At 40.7% G+C, this 21,959-nt stretch overlaps 1 protein-coding gene across 1 annotated transcript in view; it reads left to right on the top strand.

The window, feature by feature from the left end:
* LOC126365969 (probable cytochrome P450 301a1, mitochondrial) overlaps positions 1-21,959 on the top strand; it is a 152,307-nt gene that overhangs the window by 75,349 nt on the left and 54,999 nt on the right. The window contains exons 3-4 of the mRNA XM_050008766.1: positions 12,350-12,483; positions 19,989-20,101. Coding sequence (XP_049864723.1) covers positions 12,350-12,483; positions 19,989-20,101 — 247 coding nt within the window. The remainder of the gene's footprint in view (positions 1-12,349; positions 12,484-19,988; positions 20,102-21,959) is intronic.

Below are 21,959 nucleotides of genomic sequence, written 5' to 3'. Positions count from 1 at the left end.
CTTTTGGTGTGCGTAACTCCAATCCAGCCCGCAACTGGCTGTAACTTGTGCTCAGAATATTGCACAAAACTAACTTTCCGTATTCTAAACGATGGGGCCGCTACACATCAGACTGTTCGTGTCACAGATCTTCAACGGAGAAACTTAGGGCAGATAGCCACGGCACTGGAGTCGGTATGGCCGTCGGCACATTCCAGAACCTCACTGACTGTCTTCCTGCACGTCTCGCAGCGGTGTGCCCTGCAAAATGTGGTTATTCCGCCTTTTGACAGATGATCACATTAATGTGAGTGGAGAGTATATTATGTGTTTATCGTGACACGTGCCCACAACACCACCAAGTGGCATTCACTTTTCTTCTAGTACTTGGTCATGACGTTCTGGGTCACTGGCATACCGGTTTACACAAACAGTTAAGAAAAAATCCTTTTTCAAATAAAGTGATTTTTACTCTATCACATAAGGACACAATATAATTTCCTGTAGTTTTTCGTTCCTTTTCTAGGGTTATGCACCCTGGTACAAAGGTCTTTAACAAGTCTCCCGAAGGAATCGCTACCGATTAACAACGAAATTCTAAATTCACCCTGCTGCGCCCTTCTTTTACAAGTTATCTCATTCCATCCGCTACGCAGAGCAGGCGCCACTTGTAGCACTTGTCGTATACTCCACGACTATTGAGGTCATTATTGACAACATTCGGAATGAGGGATTACTACATTATTAGAAATACTTTTCATTTCCTTACCTCTTCGCAGGCAAATGTGGAGGTAAACTTAAACTTGTACGTAAAAAAGTGTGTTCAGCAGCTTGAACTGCAGCAGTTACAGCCGAATGGTACAGAGTACGATGAATCAGATTTCCCTATAACAATAAGAAAAAAACATTGGTTTTAAGCCAGGCCTAATAATTTTACTACATCCTGTTGCCAGCCAGTACGGATGTAATTTAATTAGGGATCAGTTGAAATAACCGGAATATTTTTTACGCAGGCCATAGACTTACATTAACAATAATAACATTGCGGACATTCTGAAACCTCCACAGCGAAGGGGGTTCACTGTCTACAGATAAATGCCCAAACAAGACACAACTATCGTTGATACATGTAGTACAAAAACAATGTACTATTGTACGTGGTTACGTCTACTAGTCTGCTTATAGACGTTACCATGTGCAACAGCATACTATACTCTGACTCGTAGAATGGTAGCATTTAGTTGGCAATTCAGTCTTTTAAAGAAAAGCAGCGCCTGCTGCGAGTAAGAACTTCATTAAATCCACGCCCATTGTCAGGCTTTACATCACCCCATTTTCAAATGGATCTGAAACCGCTACTGATAATACATAATATAAGGGATATATACACAGAGAGAGAAAAATCTCAACACCTAGAAGAAGTTGTGCGACATAAATGAAAGCTGTTAAGCGTGTTCCCACATCTGAAAGACGATGCGTATTCAGATTTCAAGCCAGTCGCTTAAGAGTGACCCTGGTAGCGCCACTTTGAGGCTGCAAACCAAGTTTGCCAGAACTCCTGAAGACAGACGTTGACTGTGGATATTGTTCTCCCAGGTCTTCCATCCTTATTACGTTTTGCTTCCTTTACGTCTTTCTCTATAGCTTCTGCTTCCTTCACGTCTTCCTCTATAGCTTCCACATATGTTTCTGAGAATGAAAACATGTTTCAGGTAGGATGCATTCTTTTTATTATCTATGCTATTGGCCAATTTCAACCTTTCCCTAGGGGCAAGACAGATACTGCCTACAGGAAAATTAAAGAGACCTTTCGAGAAAAGAGAACCACTTGTATGAATATCAAGATCTCTGATGGGGAACCAGTCCTAAGCAAAGAAGGGAAAGCAGATAGATGGAAGGAGTATATAGAGTGTCTATACAAGGGCGATGTACTTGAGGGCAATATTATGGAAATGAAAGAGGATGTAGATGAAGATGAAATTGGAGATACGATACTGCAGGAAGAAGTTGACAGAGCACTGAAAAACCTAAGTCAATAAAAGGCCCCGGTAGTATAAAACATTCCAATAGAACCACTGATAGCTTTGGGAGATTCAGCCATGGCAAAACTCTAACATCTAGTGAGCAAGATAATAATTGTAATTCCAAAGAAAGCAGGTGTCGACAAGTGTGTGCTTTAAAAACACCCTGTGACGGTTGTGAGCGTTAGTTATCTTTGAGACTGGATGTGGTGAGTCGACGTTAGTCAAAAATACATTATAGGCCACTAAGGCCCCCTTGTCAACACCTCACTGAGTTTGAAGAGCCGGCAGTTGTGGCCGAGCGGTTCTAGGCACTTCAGTCTGGAACCGCGCGAACGCTACGGTCGCAGGTTCGAATCCTGCCTCGGGCATGGATGTGTGTGATGTCCTTTAGGTTATGTGGTATAAGTAGTTGTAAGTTCTAGGGGACTGATGAGCTCAGATCTTAACTCCCATAGTGCTCAGACCTATTTGAACCATTTGAGTTTTAAGAGCTCGTTCAATAGGGCTTAGAGAAGCTAGGTGTTCCTTCCGCGATACTGCAGAAAGATTTTTCAAGGCTGTAGCCTCCGTACATTACTGCTCACAGTGGTGGTCACGGGAATATACCATTGCAAGAAGTCCGGGCTCCATACGGCCACGTGCCACTAACAACGGCAAGACCATCGTGTTCGGCGTATGGAGCTGGTACGTCGTACTGCATATGCAGCAGAAATTAGAGCAGCAGTTGTCACCAAAGCGACAAAATGAATTGCTACAAATCTGTTACTTCAAGCCGGCCGGTGTGGCCGAGCGGTTCTAGGCACCTCAGTCTGGCGACCGGTACGGCCGCAGGTTCGAATCCTGCCTCGGGCATGGATGTGTGTGATGTTCTTTAGGTTAGTTGGGTTTCATTAGTTTTAAGTTCTAGGGGACTGATGACCTCAGATGTTAAGTCCCATAGTGCTTCAAGGAGAGGTTCGAGCCAAATGCCTTGTAGCGTGCATTCCACTGACTTCAGTGGTGTCAAGCGAGAGCAGGGTAGACGTCCGTCGTGTTTACTGATGAAGGCTGGTTCTGCCTCTTGCCAATGGTGGCTGTGTGTTGATTAGAAGGAGGTCTGCAACCAACCTACCTCCGTCCTAGACATACTGCAGCTACACCTGGCGTGGTCTGGGGTGTTATTTCATGTGACAGCCGGAGTACTCTAGTCTTTAGCTCAGGCACCCTAACTGTATTACAGAACGTCAGTCTAGAGATTCGGCCAGTTGTGCTGCCATTCATGAACAATATTGCAATGTGTGTTTTCCAGCACGATCGCCTACATACCTGTTTTTCTTAACCAACATGCTCTACAGAGTGTCGACAAGTTGCCTTGCTACCAATGGGGCACGTGTGGAGTTCAGCGTCATCCACAACCGACATTAACCGTCCCTCTATTGACGGACGAAATGCAACAAGCATGGAACTCCATCCAACAAACTGCCATCTGTGCAAAAAAAAAAAAAAAAAATGGTTCAAATGGCTCTGAGTACTATGGGACTTAACATCTGTGGTCATCAGTCCCCTAGGACTTAGAACTATTTAAAACCTAAGTAACCTAAGGACAGCACACAACACCCAGTCATCACGAGGCAGAGAAAATACCTGACCCCGCCGGGAATCGAACCCGGGATCGGGAAGCGGGGACGCTACCGCACGACCACGAGCTGCGGACTGCCATCTGTAGAACACAGTGCATGCACGTCTGCATGCTTGCATGGAACATTCTGGTGGCTACACCCGTTATTAATGTACCAGCATTTCACATTTGTAGTTGCTTATCTCGCGCTTACATTAACCTGTGATCTGCAGTGTTAACCACTTAAATACGTTAAGTAGACAAATGTATTTCCCGAAATTTCATTGCCCTATACTAATTATTTTATGGTGTTGCAATTTTTTCCGTTTACATTATCGGAAGAAAGGAAGAAATTTTAGTGCTTAACGGTCAGTCAACATCAAATTAAAGAAGGTAGGTAAGAGGTGAGAAACGAAACTGTACACAATAAGTACAGAAGGAATATATGACTTACATAGTGCTGTGCAGAAGCAAAATTAATCGATAAAAAAGTTCAGTCAGGTGGATTTTAGTTGTCATGTATCCAGTGACATTGTCAGAAAAATATTATAAAAAGATTATAAAAATTGTATCATTCGATTCATTAAAAGTATCGGCATACTTTAGCTTACTGGATGCATAAAATATTCGACTGCTTCCCTGGCCAGCACATTCTCCAGATCTCTCACCAATTGAAAACGTCTGGTCAATGGTGGCCGAGCAACTGGCTCATCACAATACGCCAGTCACTACTCTTCATGATCTGTGGTATGCTGTTGAAGCTCATGGGCAGCTGTACCTGTACATGCCATGCAAGCTCTGTTTGACTCAATGCCCATGCGTATCAAGGCCGTTATTATGGCCAGAGGTGGTTGTTCTGGGTACTGATTTCTCAGGATCTGTGCACACAAACTGCGTGAAAATGTAATCACATGTCAGTTCTAGTATAATATATCTGCCCAGTGAATACTCGTTTATCACCTGCATTTCTTCTTGGTGTATAAATTTTAATGGCCTGTAGTGTACATAAATGATCTGGTTGGCATGCTGGGCAGAAACTTGCGGCTCTTTGCTGATGATAGTGCGCTGTGCAGGAATGTATCGAAGTTGAGTAACTATAGGTACTGACAAGAAGACTTAGAGGAAATTTATAGTTAGTGTGATGAATGGCAGCTTGTCTGAATATAGAAAATGTAATTAATGCACATGAATAGGAAAACCAAAATCGTAATGATCGGATACGGCTTAGTAGCGTCCTGCTTGACACAGTCACTTCGTTTAAATATCTGGGCGTAAATCTGAAAAGCGATATGAAATGGAACGAACTGTAATAGGGAGGCCGAAATGGTCCACTCCGGTTTACTGGGAGAATTTTGGGAAAGTGTGGTTCATCAGTAAAGGAGATAGTGCATATAAGACGCTCGTCCAGCCTATTCTTGAGTACTGCTCGAGTGTTTGAGAATCGTACTACGTCGTATTAAAGAAAGACATCGAAGCAGTTCAAAACCGGACTACTGGAGTTATCAACGATAAACTCGAACAACCCCAATTGGGAGTCCCCGTGGAATAACCGAAGTTCACTATTGAGAAAATTTAGAGAACTGGCATTTGAAGCTTATTGCAGAACAATTCTATTGCCGCCAACATACTGTTCGCGTAAAGGCCACGAAGGTGAGATATGAGAAACTTGGCCCCCTACGGAGCCATACAGATAATCGTTTTTCCGTTGATCTATTTGCCAGTGGAAGAGAACAGGACGGGAAGTGACTAGTAGTGGAACAGTGTACACTCCTTCACACACCGTACGGTGACTTGCGGAGTATGCAGTTTATTTAGGAACATTTTTCATGGTGGCCGTAAATTGTCATGTATATCCATTAAGTATCCTTTCTGCATTCTATGAAGATTCCCGAGATTGTATTCGATACTGTGTACTATGCGACTATCTTAACCGAGGTGGGCTGCGAAGGTGAATTTTCTTCCTGTGTTCACTTTTTTTTCTGTGTGTTGCTTGTACCGCGTTTTAAAGTTTCTTCGAATTTTTTCGATGCACAAATGGCTCTAAGCACTATAGGACTTAACATTTGAGGTGATCAGTTCCCTAGATTTAGAACTACCTAAACCTAACTAACCTGACATCAAACATATCCATATCCGAGGCAGGACTCGAACCTGCGGCCGTAGCAGCAGCGTGGTTCCGGACTGAAGCGCCTAGAACTGCTCGGCTTTTTCGATGTAGCTAGACTTAAAACATTGCAGTAAAATTGGAATTTGCCACCGTTGTGGCATAAATCTTGCGTTGTGTTAATGTCGTGTAATAAAAGACGTAACACTGGAGGTTGTAATTTGTATGTGAAGTGTACCTTACAGCTAACAAGGCATCCAATATATTTTAGATTAGACTATTACAATTAAGCATGTAATAAGTTACGTCTAATAATAAAATACAAAATACAGGCTACGGGAAGGTAGAATTCAGCTATGAGCGCTAACAGGTGATGACATGAGAGAAAGACGAACGTGGCAACACATAATTACTGAAAGTAAGGGAAAAGAAAGTGTGACTCGGAGAGAAAGGGAAACACAAAGGAGCATAACTGAGAGAAAATGTGAGCATTGCATTTACAGAACGAAATTTTCACTCTGAGCCGAGTGTGCGCTGACATGAAACTTCGTGGCAGATTAAAACTGGAGCGAGACTCGAACTCGGCCCAGCACACAGTTTTAACCTGCCAAGGAGATTCATATTGCGTTTACAGTTTGTCAGATGGAAAATTTGTCATAAACGTTAATTTTTGGGGAAACGTCTTTACGGTGATAGGAGGAAGTACTTCTTGCGTGTCGTGGCAGGATTTCCTGCTCTATTGAGATGTTTTGCCCTGGAGATGGACGCTGCAAAACGTCTGAGATGATGGTTTATTTTATTATTTTAGCATTTTGCATATTTCCACTGACTTAGTAGAGTAGACCGATAAGGATTTAATGACTTATTTTAGAAATAAGTAATATATTTTATGATGCTGGCGTTTGGAGTAACTACAGTGCAGCTAGCATCATATCACGTTTCTGTGTCGATAATTCAGAATGAAAGACGTAAAGAACTGTATGAAACCCACAACCGAATTGTGTAGTGATACTTGTCGCTAATTTTCTGGCGTTCTACGGATAGGAGCGTAGAATGTGGGGGCTCTTAATCGAGCAGGTAGGTGAGAAAATTTAAAAAGGGAAATCGATAGGTTAAAGCTATATGTAGCGGCAATGAGTGAAGTTGGGTGACAGGAGGAAAAAGACTTCTGGTTAGGGGCTATAGACACAAAATCAAATAGGGGTAATGCGGGGGTAGGTTTTATAATGAATAAAAAAAATAGGAGTTCGGATAGCTACAACGAAGAGCATAGTGAACGCATTATTGTAGCCAAGACAGACACGAAGCCCACCACAGTAGTACAAGTTTATATGCCAACTAACTCCCCCCCTCATGAACCATGGACCTTGCCGTTGGCGGGAAGGCTTGCGTGCCTCTATGATACAGACAGCCATACCGTAGGTGCAACCACAACGGAGGGGTAATTTTTGAGAGGCCAGACAAACGTGTGGTTCCTGAAGAGGGAAGCAGCTTTTCAGTAGTTGCAGGGGCAACAGTCTCGATGATTGACTGATCTGGCCTTGTAACAATAACCAAAATGGCCTTGCGGTTCTGATACTGCGAACGGATGAAAGCAAGGGGAAACTACAGCCGTAAGTTTTCCCGAGGGCATGCAGCTTTACTGTATGATTAAATGATGATGGCGTCCTCTTGGGTAAAATATTCCGGAGATAAAATAGTCTCCCATTTGTATCTCCGGGCGGGGAATACTCAAGAGGACGTTGTTATCAGGAGAAAGAAAACTGGCGTTCTACGGATCGGAGCGTGGAATGTCAGATCCCTTAATCGGGCAGATAGGTTAGAAAATTTAAAAAGGGAAATGGATAGGTTAAAGTTAGATATAGTGGGAATTAGTGAAGTTCGGTGGCGGGAGGAACAAGACTTCTGGTCAGGTCACTACAGGGTTATAAACACAAAATCAAATAGGGGTAATGCAGGAGTAGGTTTAATAATGAATAGGAAAATAGGAATGTGGGTAAGCTACTACAAACAGCGTAGTGAACGCATTTTTGTGGCCAAGATAGACACGAAGCCCACGCCTACTACAGTAGTACAAGTCTATATACCAACTAGTTCTGCAGATATCGAAGAATTGATGAAATATGTGATGAGATAAAAGAAATTATTCAGGTAGTGAAGGGAGACGAAAATTTAATAGTCACGGGTGACTGGAATTCGTCAGTAGGAGAAGGGAGAGAAGGAAACATAGTAGGTGAATATGGATTGGGGCTATGACATGAAAGAGGAAGCCGCCTGGTAGAATTAAGCTCAGAGCATAACTTAATCATAGCTAACACTTGGTTTAAGAATCATGAAAGAAGGTTGTATACATGGAACAACCCTGGAGATGTCAAAAGGTATCAGATATATTATTTAACGGTAAGACAGAGATTTAGGAACCAGTTTTTAAATTGTAGGACATTTTCAGGGGCAGATGTGGACTCTGACCACAATCTATTGGTTATGAACTGTAGATTAAAACTGAAGAAACTGCAAAAAGGTGGGAATTTAAGGAGATGGGACCTGGATCAACTGACTAAACCAGAGGTTGTACAAAGTTTCAGGGAGACCATCAGAGAACAATTGACAGGAATGGGGGAAAGAAATATATTAGAAGAGGAATGGGTAGCTTTGAGGGATGAAATAGTAAAGGCAGCAGAGGATCAGATAGGTAAAAAGACGAGGGCTAGTAGAAACCCTTGGGTAACAGAAGAAATATTGAATTTAATTGATGAAAGGAGAAAATATAAAAATGAAAAAAATGAAGCAGGCAATAAGAAATACAAACGTCTCAACAATTATATCGACAGGAAGTGCAAAATGGCTAAGCAGGGATGGCTAGAGGACAAATCTAAGGTTGTAGAGGCATATATCACTAGGGGTAAGACAGATATTGTCTACAGGAATATTAAAGAGACCTTTGGAGAAAGGAGAACCATTTGCATGAATATCAAGAGCTTTGATGGGAATCCAGTTCTAAGCAAAGAAGGGAAATGTGGAAGGAGTATATAGAGGGTCTATACAAGGGCGATGTATTTGAGGACTATATTATGGGAGATATGATATTGCGTGAAGAGTTTGACAGAGCATTGAAAGACATAAGTCGAAATAATGCCCGGGAGTAGACAACATTCCATTAGAACTACTGACGGCCTTGGGAGAGCCAGTCCTCACAAAACTCTACCATCTGGTGAGCAAAATGTATGAGACAGGCAAAATACCCTCAGACTTCAAAAAGAATATAATAATTCCAATCACAAAGAAAGTAGGTGTTGGCAGATGTGAAAATTATCGAACTATCAGTTTAATAAGTCACAGCTGCAAAATACTAACGCGAATTCTTTGAAGACGAATGGAAAAACTGATAGAAGCCGACCTCGGGGAAGATCAGTTTGGATTCCGTAGAAATGTTGGAACACGTGAGGCAATACTGTGCCTACGACTTATCTTAGAAGAAAGATTAAGGAAAGGCAAACCTACGTTTCTAGCATTTGTAGACTTAGAGAAAGCTTTTGACAATTTTGATTGGAATACTCTCTGAAGGTTTCAGGGGTGAAATACAGAGAGCGAAAGGCTATTTACAATTTGTACAAAAAGCAGATGGCAGTTATAAGAGTCGAGGGACATGAAAGGGAAGCAGTGGTTGGGAAGGGAGTGAGACAGGGTTGTAGCCTCCCTCCGATGTTATTCAATCTGTATATTGAGCAAGCAGTAAAGGAAACAAAAGAAAAATTTGGAGTAGGAACTAAAAGGCCATGGAGAAGTAATAAAAACTTTGAGGTAGTAATTCTGTCAGAGACAGCAAAGGAGTTGAACGGAATTGACAGTGTCTTGAAAGGAGGATATAAGATGAACATCAACAAACGCAAAACGAGGATAATGGAACGTAGTCGAATTAAGTCGTGTGATGCTGAAGGAATTATATTAGGAAATGAGACACTTAAAGTAGTAAAGGAGATTTGCTATTTGTGGAGCAAAATAATTGATGATGGTCGAAGTAGAGTGGATATAAAATGTAGACTGGCAATGGCAAGGAAAACGTTTCTGAACAAGAAAAATTTGTTAACATCGATAATAGATTTAAATGTCAGGAAGTCGTTGCTGAAAGTATTTATATGGAGTGTAGCCATGTATGGAAGTGAAACGTGGACGATAAATAGCTTAGACAAGAAGAGAATAGAAGCTTTCGAAATGTGGTGGTACAGAAGAGTGCTGAAGATTAGTTGGGTAGAGCACATTACTAATGAGGAGGTATTGAATAGAATTGGGGAGAAGAGGAGCTTGTGGCACAATTTAACTAGAAGAAGGGATCGTTTGGTAGGACATGTTCTGAGACATCGAGGGATCACCAGTTTAGTATTGGAGGGCAGCGTGTAGGGTAAAAATCGTAGAGGGAGACCAAGAGATAAATACACTGAGCAGATTCCGAAGGATGTAGGTTGCAGTAGGTACTGGGAGATGAAGAAGCTTGCACGGGATAGAGTAGCATGGAGAGCTGCATCAAACCAGTCTTCGGACTGAAGACCACAACAAATGGTGCAAATGGCTCTGAGCACTATGGGACACAACATCTTAGGTCATAAGTCCCCTAGAACTTAGAACTACTTAAACCTAACTAAACTAAGGACATCACACACATCAATGCCCGAGGCAGGATTCGAACCTGCGACCGTAGCAGTCCCGCGGTTCCGGACTCTAGCGCCAGAACCGCGATGCCACCGCGGTCGGCAAGACCACAACAACAACATCTCCAAGGATGATGAAGAGTTTGAAGAAATGTATGATGCCATAAAAGAAATTATTCAGATAGATAAGGGAGACGACAATTTAATAGTGATGGGTGACTTTAAATCTGCGGTAGGAAAAGAAAGAGAAGAAAAAGTAGTAGGTGAATATGAACTGGGGGTAAGGAATGAAAGAAGAAGCCGCTTGGTAGAATTTTGTGCAGAGCATTACCTAATCAAAGCTAACACTTAGTTTAATAATCGTGTAAGAAAGGTGTATACTTGGAAGAGGCCTGGAGACACTGGAAGGTTTTAGATAGATTATACAATGGAAAGACAGATATTTAGGAAACAGGTTTTAAATTGTAAGACATTTACAGGAGCGGATGTGGACTCTGACCAGAATTTATTATTTATGAACTGTGGAGCAAAACTGAAGAAACTGCAAAAATGCAGGAATTTAAGGAGACGACATCTGGATAAACTGAAAGAACCAGATGTTCTAGACAGTTTCAGAGAGAGCATTTCGGAACGATTGCCAAGTACAACGAGAAGAGATACAGTAGAATAAGAATAAGTAGCTTTGAGAGAGGAAACAGTGAAGGCAGCAGAGAATCAAGTAGGTAAAAAGACGAGGATTAGTAGAAATCCTTGGGTAACAGAAGAGATACTGAATTTAATTGATGAAAGTAGACAATATAAAAACGCATTAGTGAAGCAGCCGAAAAGGAATACAAACATCTAAAAAATGAGATCGACAGGAAATGCAAAATGGCTAAGTAAGGATGGCTAAAGGATAAATGTAAGGGCATAGAGGCATATACCACTAGGGCTAAGATAGATACTGCCTACAGGAAAATTAAAGAGACCATTCGAGGAAAGAGAAGCAACTATACGAATATCAAGAGCTGAGGTGGGAAACCAGTCCTAAGCAAAGAAGGAAAAGGTCTTACTTTTTTATAAATCTGTTAACGCGCATACCTGACAGGTGCTGAACAGTTAGTCAATGCTTTAGTTCGGTTTGCTCTAAATTTGTTCTCGACGAGCTCTAACGAGGTCACCGTAGAAAGAGATGCAACATCGAAACTATCCTACTCTTTCGGACTTTTCAGCTCGAGTGACTTTAATATGGAGATAAAATGTGTAATTGTAAATATGATGTTGACAAATGTCTACAATTTGCTTCAGTAGTAACTAAAGTTGTATAGCCATGTAGTAATTGTTTGCTCAGTATTTTTGGCAGTAGTTCGCAGACAGCCACATTCTTTGTGCGCCTTTGGAAATCCTTAAAGCCTACTCGCAACTAAACTGTGTAAACTGTAATACTCATAATTAACTCCTTTGGTAGACATCTGGATGTCCGATCTGTCGTAGTTATTGATATTGCTTTGTTAGTGGTGGCCTTACCAACGTTCCGACAAGATGAAATTTTTAAATGTCACATTTGTTTAGGAAGTATGTGACCCACACATTGGGTACTTTCATAGACGAAGTTGGTACTACCATAGAATCTATTGATGAAGATAGTGATAAGTCGGGGCCGTATGAAAGTCTTAAGAGGTAAATAAAGATGCCATTAAAGTTTGAAATTAGGACTGCTTTGAATTATTTCGAAGGCTAAAGCTATCCCTGTAAGCAGGAGTATGGTGTCAGAAATTGATGTTACTACTGGATATCATTGTTGACAAGTTGTACGCGCCATGAATTTCACATTTACTACTTTCGCCCTGAAAATATGTTGTGTTTGAGAAGGTGGTGGAAATTATGTTAACTGTACTCACTTCACGTAACTCTGAATCCATACTTTAATTACAAGTAGAAACTCTTGTTGTTCTGAACACACTGTGTACCATAACTTTATTAGAACACTTTTTGACTAGCCTTACTGATTTGTTCACAGGAGAGATGTCGAATCAAGACTTGAATGAATTAAACGACTTCCTGTGGAAGCGTTACGGCGACTTAGTGAAACTCGACGGCATTCCTGGGCGGCCGACGTCTGTGATCTTGTTTGACGCAAACGACATTGAGAAAGTAAGTCCTACAGACGGAAACTTGCAAAACGCTCAGTGCCACATTTTTGCTCACGTGGCTTGTGCGACATATTTCTGATAATTCTTGTTTCTTTGCTCACTGTTCTTACCAAGAATGGCGCGATAGTTAGTTACTTGCATGTTCGATTGATATTGATATAACTGGGATTTCTCGCTATGGTTTCAAACAAGCCTCTTGGCTTGTAAATTTAATATAATTTCACAGTAAAACTATGTAGTAATTATGGTGGTCATTTACGTAAATATTTCTACACCAATAGTAAGGCACCACGACAATTTTATTTATGGTATTTCATAATTAACTCTACGTGTAATCTCTCTCTCTCTCTCTCTCTCTCTCTTTCTCTCTCTCTCTCTCTCTCTCTCTCTCTCTCACACACACACACACACACACACACACACACACACACACACACACAAACACACACGTTTGGAAATTCTTCTACAGAGAGTTGTCAAGCAGGTATGATTTCAGTTTCTGTGCCATACTGGGGCTGGGTGACTGATGGTGTAACACTCAAGTGCAAGTCATCAAGAAATATTTTCATCGAATCTTATGAAATTCCAATTACACTAGCTGATAAAATACCCAGAGAGCATTTGTTTCCTCTTTGTTTAATATGTCTGATGTATTCACTGACCAGAGTGTAATATACAGAGTGTTTATTTTAACATGAGACAACTGAATATCTCGAAAACGACGCATCGTACGAAAAAAATGCTTTAGGCGAAAAGTTAATATTAATAAAGGGGACATCTGTGTGCGAAACAACTGGCCCCTCCTAACCACTCTTCCTGCATGGGCGGGCCCTAAATTGTATTTTCACATGTTTTTTCGTTACGCCAAAAAATACAAGCGGTTTACTTGACACATTGTTACCACTCGTGATAGATGGCGACAAATATCAAGTGTGCCTGTTTCTGCAAATACGAACCGACGCAGTTGAGTCTACATTCCTCTTACGATATGAAAGTAAACCTTTGTTTTCTGATGATTGATATTTGTGTTCGAAATTTGCTTTAGTGTTTCAAATTATATTGTACAGTACAATATTGTGACTCTCCGCAATGTCTGGTTAGAAACTATGTGTAGCGTGTTTCGAAAATAACGACATGGCTTTAATAGTTTTCTGTACCCATCGGGGCGCCTGATGTCTCCTTGCCTCTCACCATTTGGGCACTTGATTACGGTGAATTCCCTCGCCTTTCACCATAATTGTAATTCACAATTCTTACAAGTTGTGTACATGCATTGACATTACGCATTAAGAAACGTGTCGAAATGGAAGGTTGTCAGTCGGAGCATTAATTGGGAGTTAAAATTATGGCGAGAACCAAGGGGACTTACCGAAATCATACATCCCAAAGGTGAGAGGCAAAAGTACTAAACTACATCAAGCAACTCGATGGAAACAGAAAACTAGTGACACACGAAACTGTGCATCCCATGCACGTCGTCGTTCCTGGGTCATGCTAAACATAGTTTCTAACCATACATTGCAACGGCAAATAATTTTGTACTGTACCGTCAAATTTTCAAAACTTAAATAAATTTCTGATATGAATATCACCGATAGAAGACAAACGTTAACATTTAAATCTAAAACTAAATACAGAGTCAAATGCATTGCTTCTTTATTGCGAAAACCGGCACACTTGATATTTGTCGCCATCTACCACGAATGGGAAACAATGGTAAGAGTAAACCGTATGTATTTTTTGGCGTAGAATCTGAATATGCATTTAAAATAGGGGGTTTCCATTCGAAAATACAAAAGTGACTCCGACCACGTAGGAGGAGTGGTGGTTGGGCTGTGGCGTGTTATAGTATATATCCACAGCTTTACCTCTACATCTACATCCATACTCCGCAAGCCGCCTGACGGTGTGTGGCGGAGGGTACTTTGAGTACCTCTATCGGTTCTCCCTTCTATTCCAGTCTCGTATTGTTCGTGGAGAGAAGGATTGTCGGTATCCCTCTGTGTTGGCTCTAATCTCTCTGATTTTAACCTCGCGGTCTCTTCGCGAGATATACGTAGGAGGGAGCAATATACTGCTTGACTCCTCGGTCAAGGGGTGTTCTCGAACCTTCAACAAAAGCTTGTACCGAGCTAGTGAGCATCTCTCCTGCAGAGTCTTCCACTGAAGTTTATCTGTCATCTCCGTAACGCTTTCTCGATTAGTAAATGATTCTGTAACGAAGCAAGCCGCTCTCCGTTGGATCTTCTCTCTCTCTTCTATCAAACCTATCTGGTACGGATCCCACTCTGGTGAGCAATATTCAAGCAGTGGACGAACAAGTGTACTGTAACCTACTTCATTTGTTTTCGGATTGCACTTCCTTAGGATTCTTCCAATGAATCTCAGTCTGGCATCTGCTATACCGACGATCAACTTTATATGATCGTTCCATTTTAAATCACTCCTAATGCCTACTCCCAGATATTTTATGGAATTAACTGCTTCCAGTTGCTGACTTGCTGTATTGTAGCTAAATGATAAAGCATCTTTCTTTCTATGTATTCGCAGCACATTACACTGGACTACATTGAGATTCAATTGCCATTCCCTGCACCATGCGTCAATTCGCTGCAGATCCTCCTGCATTTCAGTACAATTTTAAGTTGTTACAACCTCTCGATTGCATCATCCGCAAAAAGCCTCAGTGAACTTCCGATGTTATCCACAAGGTCATTTGTTTATATTGTGAATAGCAACGGTCCTACGACACTCCCCTGCGACACACCTGAAATCACTTTTACTTCGGAAGACTTCTCTCCATTGAGAATGGCATGCTGCGTTCTGTTATCTAGGAACTCTTCAATCCAATCACACAATTCGTCTGATAATCCATACGCTCTTACATTGTTCATTAAACGACTGTGGGGAACTGTATCGAACGCCTTGGGAAGTCAAAAAACACGAAATCTACCTGGGAACCCTCTGAGTCTCGTGTACTAAAATTAACTTTTCACATGGAACTTTTTTTTTCGTACGATGTGTCGTTTTCGAGATATTTCGTTCTCTGTATTTACACGCCCAGTTCTGTTATTGCAACACACGGGATATTCAATTTATCTGAAGACACTGAAGTATCCCGAAAACACATCGGACCCAAACAAAGTCTGCTCTACACACCGGTGTCTGAAAGGCAATAGTGGAACTCGCTCCCGATTCAAGTTAACATCTCCTGTCCTCTTCAAAAATGTATCGATCATTTTTCTTTGCACAGAAAACTGTGATTTGTTTCGTGTACCTGGTCACGTGCAGATGGCTTATCCTACAATTACAGTAAGACAGGAGGGTTCTCCACCAACCTTTCTTTCAGACGTTCGTGATAATCTCACTGTCGAACTGCCTCATTGCTATATTGGACGCGCTTCCCAGCGTGGTAGTCGCAAATTTTTATGACAGTCTAACACAACAGTAGCGATGCACAGTCGTATCTGTCGCACCCACTACAATGGCAGCGCGCCAAGCGACCAGCAAGTTACACTGTCGAGTTCGGCGGGATCTCGTGAAAGCGAATGCGGATCTTAATGGTTTATATCGGTTTGTAGAATGGTTTGTACAAACGGGAGCATCTGTAGTGCAATAAATTGAAGCACCAATAAAAAGGAAACACCAAATTTGTCTTTTTTATGGTTTTCTAAGAGAGGTATGAAACGGTACATTACGGGACACTTCTTAAAATTCTCTTGTAACCTTCTTTTAAGAACAAAAAATGACTAAGAAACATACAGCAGAAGACATCGTTTATCTGCTCAAGAACGTGAAGTTTTTTTCAGTACACTTCCACTCAAATAAGTGAATGTGGAACGCAGGAAACTTATGTGGAATGCAGTATCAACATTATTTAACGTACCAAATGAGCCACCACAGCTGTAGCTGAAGGGAAAACCGCACAGACGTAATAGTAGAACGCCAAAAATAATAAAAGTGTTTCCCCAATACAGAAGAAACCAATTCCTCAGTTATGAATGAAACACACACAACAGTGGTGTAATATTCTACAATATTTATTATTTGTTACACAAACCGGTTTTCGGCAGTTACGCCATCGTCAAGTATCTTTGTACCTGATGATAGCGTAAAGCCGAAAACTGATTCGAATAACAAATAATAAATATTGCAGAATATTACATCAGTGTTACGTGTATTTCATTCACAATATACAAAATATTCTACCACGAACCGTGGAGCAGTGAATCAGTGCAATCCTCAATTGTTACCACTTCTGAGCCACAGACGGCATTAATCTTCAACACGTTCGCTCTTGGTGCAAAAGTAATTTCATTTACAGAAATATTCATCTGTTAGAAAGTTGATTGAAGTGTAAAGATGTGCGGATAGTTAGACACCACACAAAATTGCTACGTGTCGAGAGACATGTCTATCATAGTAAGAAAAGACAACAATAGAAATACATGTTTCTTATGCAACAAATATATGTTTATATTCTCTTGTTTTCAGCGGAGTAAGTTACAGTTACACATATTCGAAAGTATTTCTTCACGAGTAAACTGTAGCTTGTGCGACTAATCAGTGGTATTCGGCTGTTTTTACATTTATTTCACAATCATTCATGTCTTCTCATATGACACAAACTCTTAAAGGCAAAAATATTTCGTAAATCACGCAGAAAAATGATGAAAAACAAACATTCCCCTTACGACGCGTGTGACTACACTTTCGCACCACTTGGAGCGCTAGTGTCGTTCCACAATTCAACCGGCAACAAATTTTGCAGTAGCGAGTGTGGTGACTGTATTTGCCCAGGGTACATTTATCACCTTGAAAATCAAAAGTTATGTAATTAATGCTTCTTTTATTTATGGGTGCATCTCAGCCGTTCAGCTACACATTATAATTCCCGCCTTAGTGTCGTTGCAGGCAAAACAAAATGGCGTAGCCAGTTATTAAACTATAATATGGTGCGGTAACTCGTTTTCTGCTTTTGAACGGAAACAACGCTGCAGCAATTCCTGTGGAGTTCGTGAAAGTGTACAACAACGCACCATCATCAGATGATATATTACGTGGTTATGTAGTGCTGAAGCTCACAGTGTGATCACACAAGTCATCTCATTGGCATGTTGTTAAAACAAGTGGGCTGTTGGTATTAGAAGACAAACAGCGATGCAAACCACATATTCAATATTCATGATATATTGATCGGAGGCTTCCTGCGCAACTTTATGTCGCACGTAAAAAAATATGACGAAGGGGCTATCCATCTCTGTGAAGAACGAAAGAACGCAAGAAGCCCTGGTGTTCAAAGACTGGTGTATCACAACATTTCCGAAACGACTAATCATACTGATTCAATTTACTCACTTCTTATCTAACAGTACCAAATTCACATAATTGGTAGTACATGGAACGTAAGAGAACCATAATATTATCAAAATAAAATTTAAGTAGATTGCCATCACCATGCCTATCAAAAGATAGGATTTGATCTTGAAAATCCGGACTTATCCTTGGTCTAGGTAGTCCATATCAAAAGTTTTCAGCATTCCCGTGTCACTAATTTAATTAATTCTTCTTGATGGAAGTAACAACCCGTGTGAGACACTAGGTGCCAGTATTTTTATTCTGACCTTTGCGTTCCATTGAAATAGTTCTTTTATTAGCATAATACGTTCATGCAAAGTAACTAGTATGAATTAATCCGTTGGTCTCCTACCACAGATTTGGTGGAAATAAGTCATTAAAACTATCTTGCACAACACATTATAACGATATGTTTACGTAATGTGTATGCATAAACATAAAGTTATAAATGTCCCCGTTTGTAGTCGCTAATTATAACAATATGTTTACTTTTGTGCTGTAACATATAGCTATAATCAGCATTGGAAGTATATTTGCGAACACCGACCGTTTGCGGCTGTTTCTTGTTGGATCGTCTGATCAGTCGGAAGTTGCATTGCAGAGGAGAGTAAATGCCTATTCAAAATATAATTATTTTTCGATAGATCAACATGAATTTCCTAAGGGACCGTAGTTTGCATGCATTTACCAGTAGAATGTGGCGCGGAGAAAATATTTCGCCGTATACAACTTCCATCCGATTTCGACGAAAGAATTCGTGACTGTGAACTCTCTATTTGGCAGAAACATAAAGAAAATTAAATAACTTCATGAAGGAGTGAGAAATAGATTCTACACTAAATAAATAGCCCATACAATAATTCCATTGAAATCTGATTTTATGGCAATTAATAGATGAACATACACTACAATGAAGAATTTTAACATGGACGCCGTTTTGACTGGCACTTCTCGTAATAAAAATTAATTCCTCTGCCGTTTTCCCATACACGTCGCACAATAAATCTACTGCTATGCAGTATTGCAATTTTACTTTACACTAAAATAGTATTATTTTTAACGATAATAATATGGCGGCAAGACATGCGCGTCCGACACAAGTTACAAGAGACAAGAGAAGAATTAGTAACTGTTCATCGAGAATATCTCGTACATAAAAAAAGAAAATGTGTAAAAGTGTTCTTCTTCTGTCCGTTTTCGCGCCGCGGTTTTCAAAGTCAGTAAGTCACTGCATCTCTGACGGCGCTTCGACAATAAACAAGTTACGTCACAAGCCGTTCACCTTTTATATTCTCGCAACATTATTTGCAAACTGTAGCTGTTGCCAAGCGACTGCTCGATTAGTGAATGATTTAAAATGATAAGGCAATCACATAATGTTACAACATATTATCTAAGTGACAATAAAATGTGGCACGGACTATCACAGTGTGTTAGGAACAGTAGGTTTCATTCCTGAAAACTAAACTGAACTTCGAATCGTATATTGATAACTGACGGAAGTCAAACTCACCATCAACGGATATGTAAATGATCAGAGGTTGAATTCTGTGTTACTACCAGACTTAAATGAAGCGCTTGCCCGCCAGAGGCAAAGGTCCCGAGTTCGAGTCTCGGTCCGGCACACAGTTTTAATCTGCCAGGAAGTTTCAGACAAGCAGATGATTGTTGGGCTTATTGTGTTACCGCATCGTCTTACTGGACGCCGTTACCTACAGTCTCTTGAAAATGAGCTTCCACCATTATTAGAAGAGATTCGTTTGAGTACAAGAATGCGAAAGTTCACCTCGCATGACGGCCTCCTGCACAGTTTAGTTGTCAGATGACACATCATCTAAACCTTATATTCCCCGGAAAATGGATGGGTGGAAATGGGCACGTTTCGTGGCTAGCAAGGTCCAATTTGAGCGTTCGGATTGTGAGTAGTGCAGCCCTAATAAAAGAACACCAAGACGATCTCAGAAGAGCTGCACGTGGTCAACATCCTCACTGCTTTGCTTTAAGTTTTTTTGGGTTACATAGTAAGAGCCGCATCTCTGCACTCAATAAAAATTGAACACATGTTACATGGCATTTTTTTCCTTTCCTCGTGTTGTCATTTTAATGACAGTGTAGTAGCATATTCACTCGACACTGCCTCTGTTGCAGGCGTTCCGCAACGAGGGACCGTGGCCCCACCGCAGTGGCCTGCAGAGCATGCTGTACTACCGGAAACACGTCAGACCCGACTGGTTCCGGGACCGCTGCGGTGTCGCCGTCACGTGAGTATGCCGCTAGTCCTGAGTATAAAACGAGGATGCCAGGACGCCTCTCTGTCAGCATGTATCGCATCGCACGTGTCGAAGGCTGTTAGCAGTGGTGTTCAGCATTTAGTATCATGCTAACTGTTTCTTTCGTCACCTCTCGGTGCAATAATATAATTAAGAATGAAAAACACAATACTGTTTATGTTCTAGGAGATTAATTTATTTAATTAACAGATTTTCTGCTTATACGACCATCATCTAACTTGATTTATCGTAGTCAAAGATGTTACAATACTTGTGAACAACACTGGAAAAATGTTACTCGTCTAGATTTAAGCACGAAAACACAGCAAATGCCATTTTTGACAGTGCAGAGGTAATGCAATTAAAAAGATAAAAAAAGTTGAACTGCAAGTGAGTATAAAGAAAGCAAACAAGAAAAAACATTAACACAAGTTTCCACAAACGTTAACACTAATCTCGATGGCTTTACAACGTTTTAAATTAATTCAACAATCTCAACTAAATAAAATAAGTTCTTGATAAGAAAACTTATACTGTCCATCTACTATTAAATACTTGCCTCTTTTTACTTTTCAAAATAAATATTTATGTGTTCTGTATATCCGTGTGTACGAGAGAGAATCATTCGCTATAGCAAAAAAATAAAAAATTATTTAATTATTCCTTATGTTAACTGAGATTTAAATAGTTGCTACCTTAAGGGAAGAAACTGACTAAACCAGAGGTTGTACAGAGTTTCAGGGAGAGCATAAGGGAACAATTGACAGGAATAAGGGAAAGAAATACAGTAGAAGATGAATGGGTAGCTCTGAGGGATGAAGCAGTGAAGGCAGCAGAGGATCAAGTAGGTGAAAAGACGAGGGCTACTAGAAATCCATGGGTAACAGAAGAAATATTGAATTTAATTGATGAAAGGAGAAAATATAAAAACGCAGTAAATGAAGCAGGGAAAAAAGAATACAAACGTCTCAAAAATGAGATCGACAGGAATAGCAAAATGGCTAAGCAGGCATGGCTAGAGGACAAATGCAAGGATGTAGAGGCTTATATCACTAGGGGTAAGATAGATACAGCCTACAGGAAAATTAAAGAAACCTCTGGAGAAAAGAGAGCCACTTGTATGAATATCAAGAGCTCAGATGGAAACCCAGTTCCAAGCAAAGAAGGGAAAGCAGAAAGGTGGAAGGAGTATATAGAGGGTCTATACAAGGGCGATGTACTTAAGGGCAATATTATGGAAATCGAAGAGGATGTGGATGAAGATGAAATGGGAGATACGATACTGCGTGAAGAGATTGACAGAGCACTGAAGGACCTGAGTCGAAACAAGGCCTCGGGAGTAGACAACATTCCATTAGAACTACTGACGGCCTTGGGAGAGCCAGACCTGACAAAACTCTACCAGCTGGTGCGCAAGATGTATGAGACAGGCGAAATTCCCTCAGACTTCAAGAATAATATAGTAATTCCAATCCCAAAGAAAGTAGGTGTAGACAGATGTGAAAATTACCGAACTATCAGTTTAATAAGTCACAGCTGCAAAATACTAACGCGAATAATTTACAGACGAATAGAGAAACTCGTAGAAGCCGACCTCGGGGAAGATCAGTTTGGATTCCGTAGAAATGTTGGAACACGTGAGGCAATACTGACCTTACGACTTATCTTAGAAGCTAGATTAAGGAAAGGCAAACCTACGTTTCTAGCATTTGTAGACTTAGAGAAAGGTTTTGACAACGTTCATGGAATACTCTCTATCAAATTCTAAAGGTGGCAGGGTTAAAATATAGGGAGCGAAAGGCTATTTACAATTTGTACAGAAACCAGATGGCAGTTATAAGAGTCGAGG

The sequence above is a fragment of the Schistocerca gregaria genome, chromosome 4, assembly GCF_023897955.1.
Source record: "Schistocerca gregaria isolate iqSchGreg1 chromosome 4, iqSchGreg1.2, whole genome shotgun sequence".
NCBI lineage: Eukaryota > Metazoa > Arthropoda > Insecta > Orthoptera > Acrididae > Schistocerca > Schistocerca gregaria.
The sequence above is the reverse complement of the archived record's forward strand: the minus strand, read 5'-3'. Positions and strand labels throughout refer to the sequence as shown.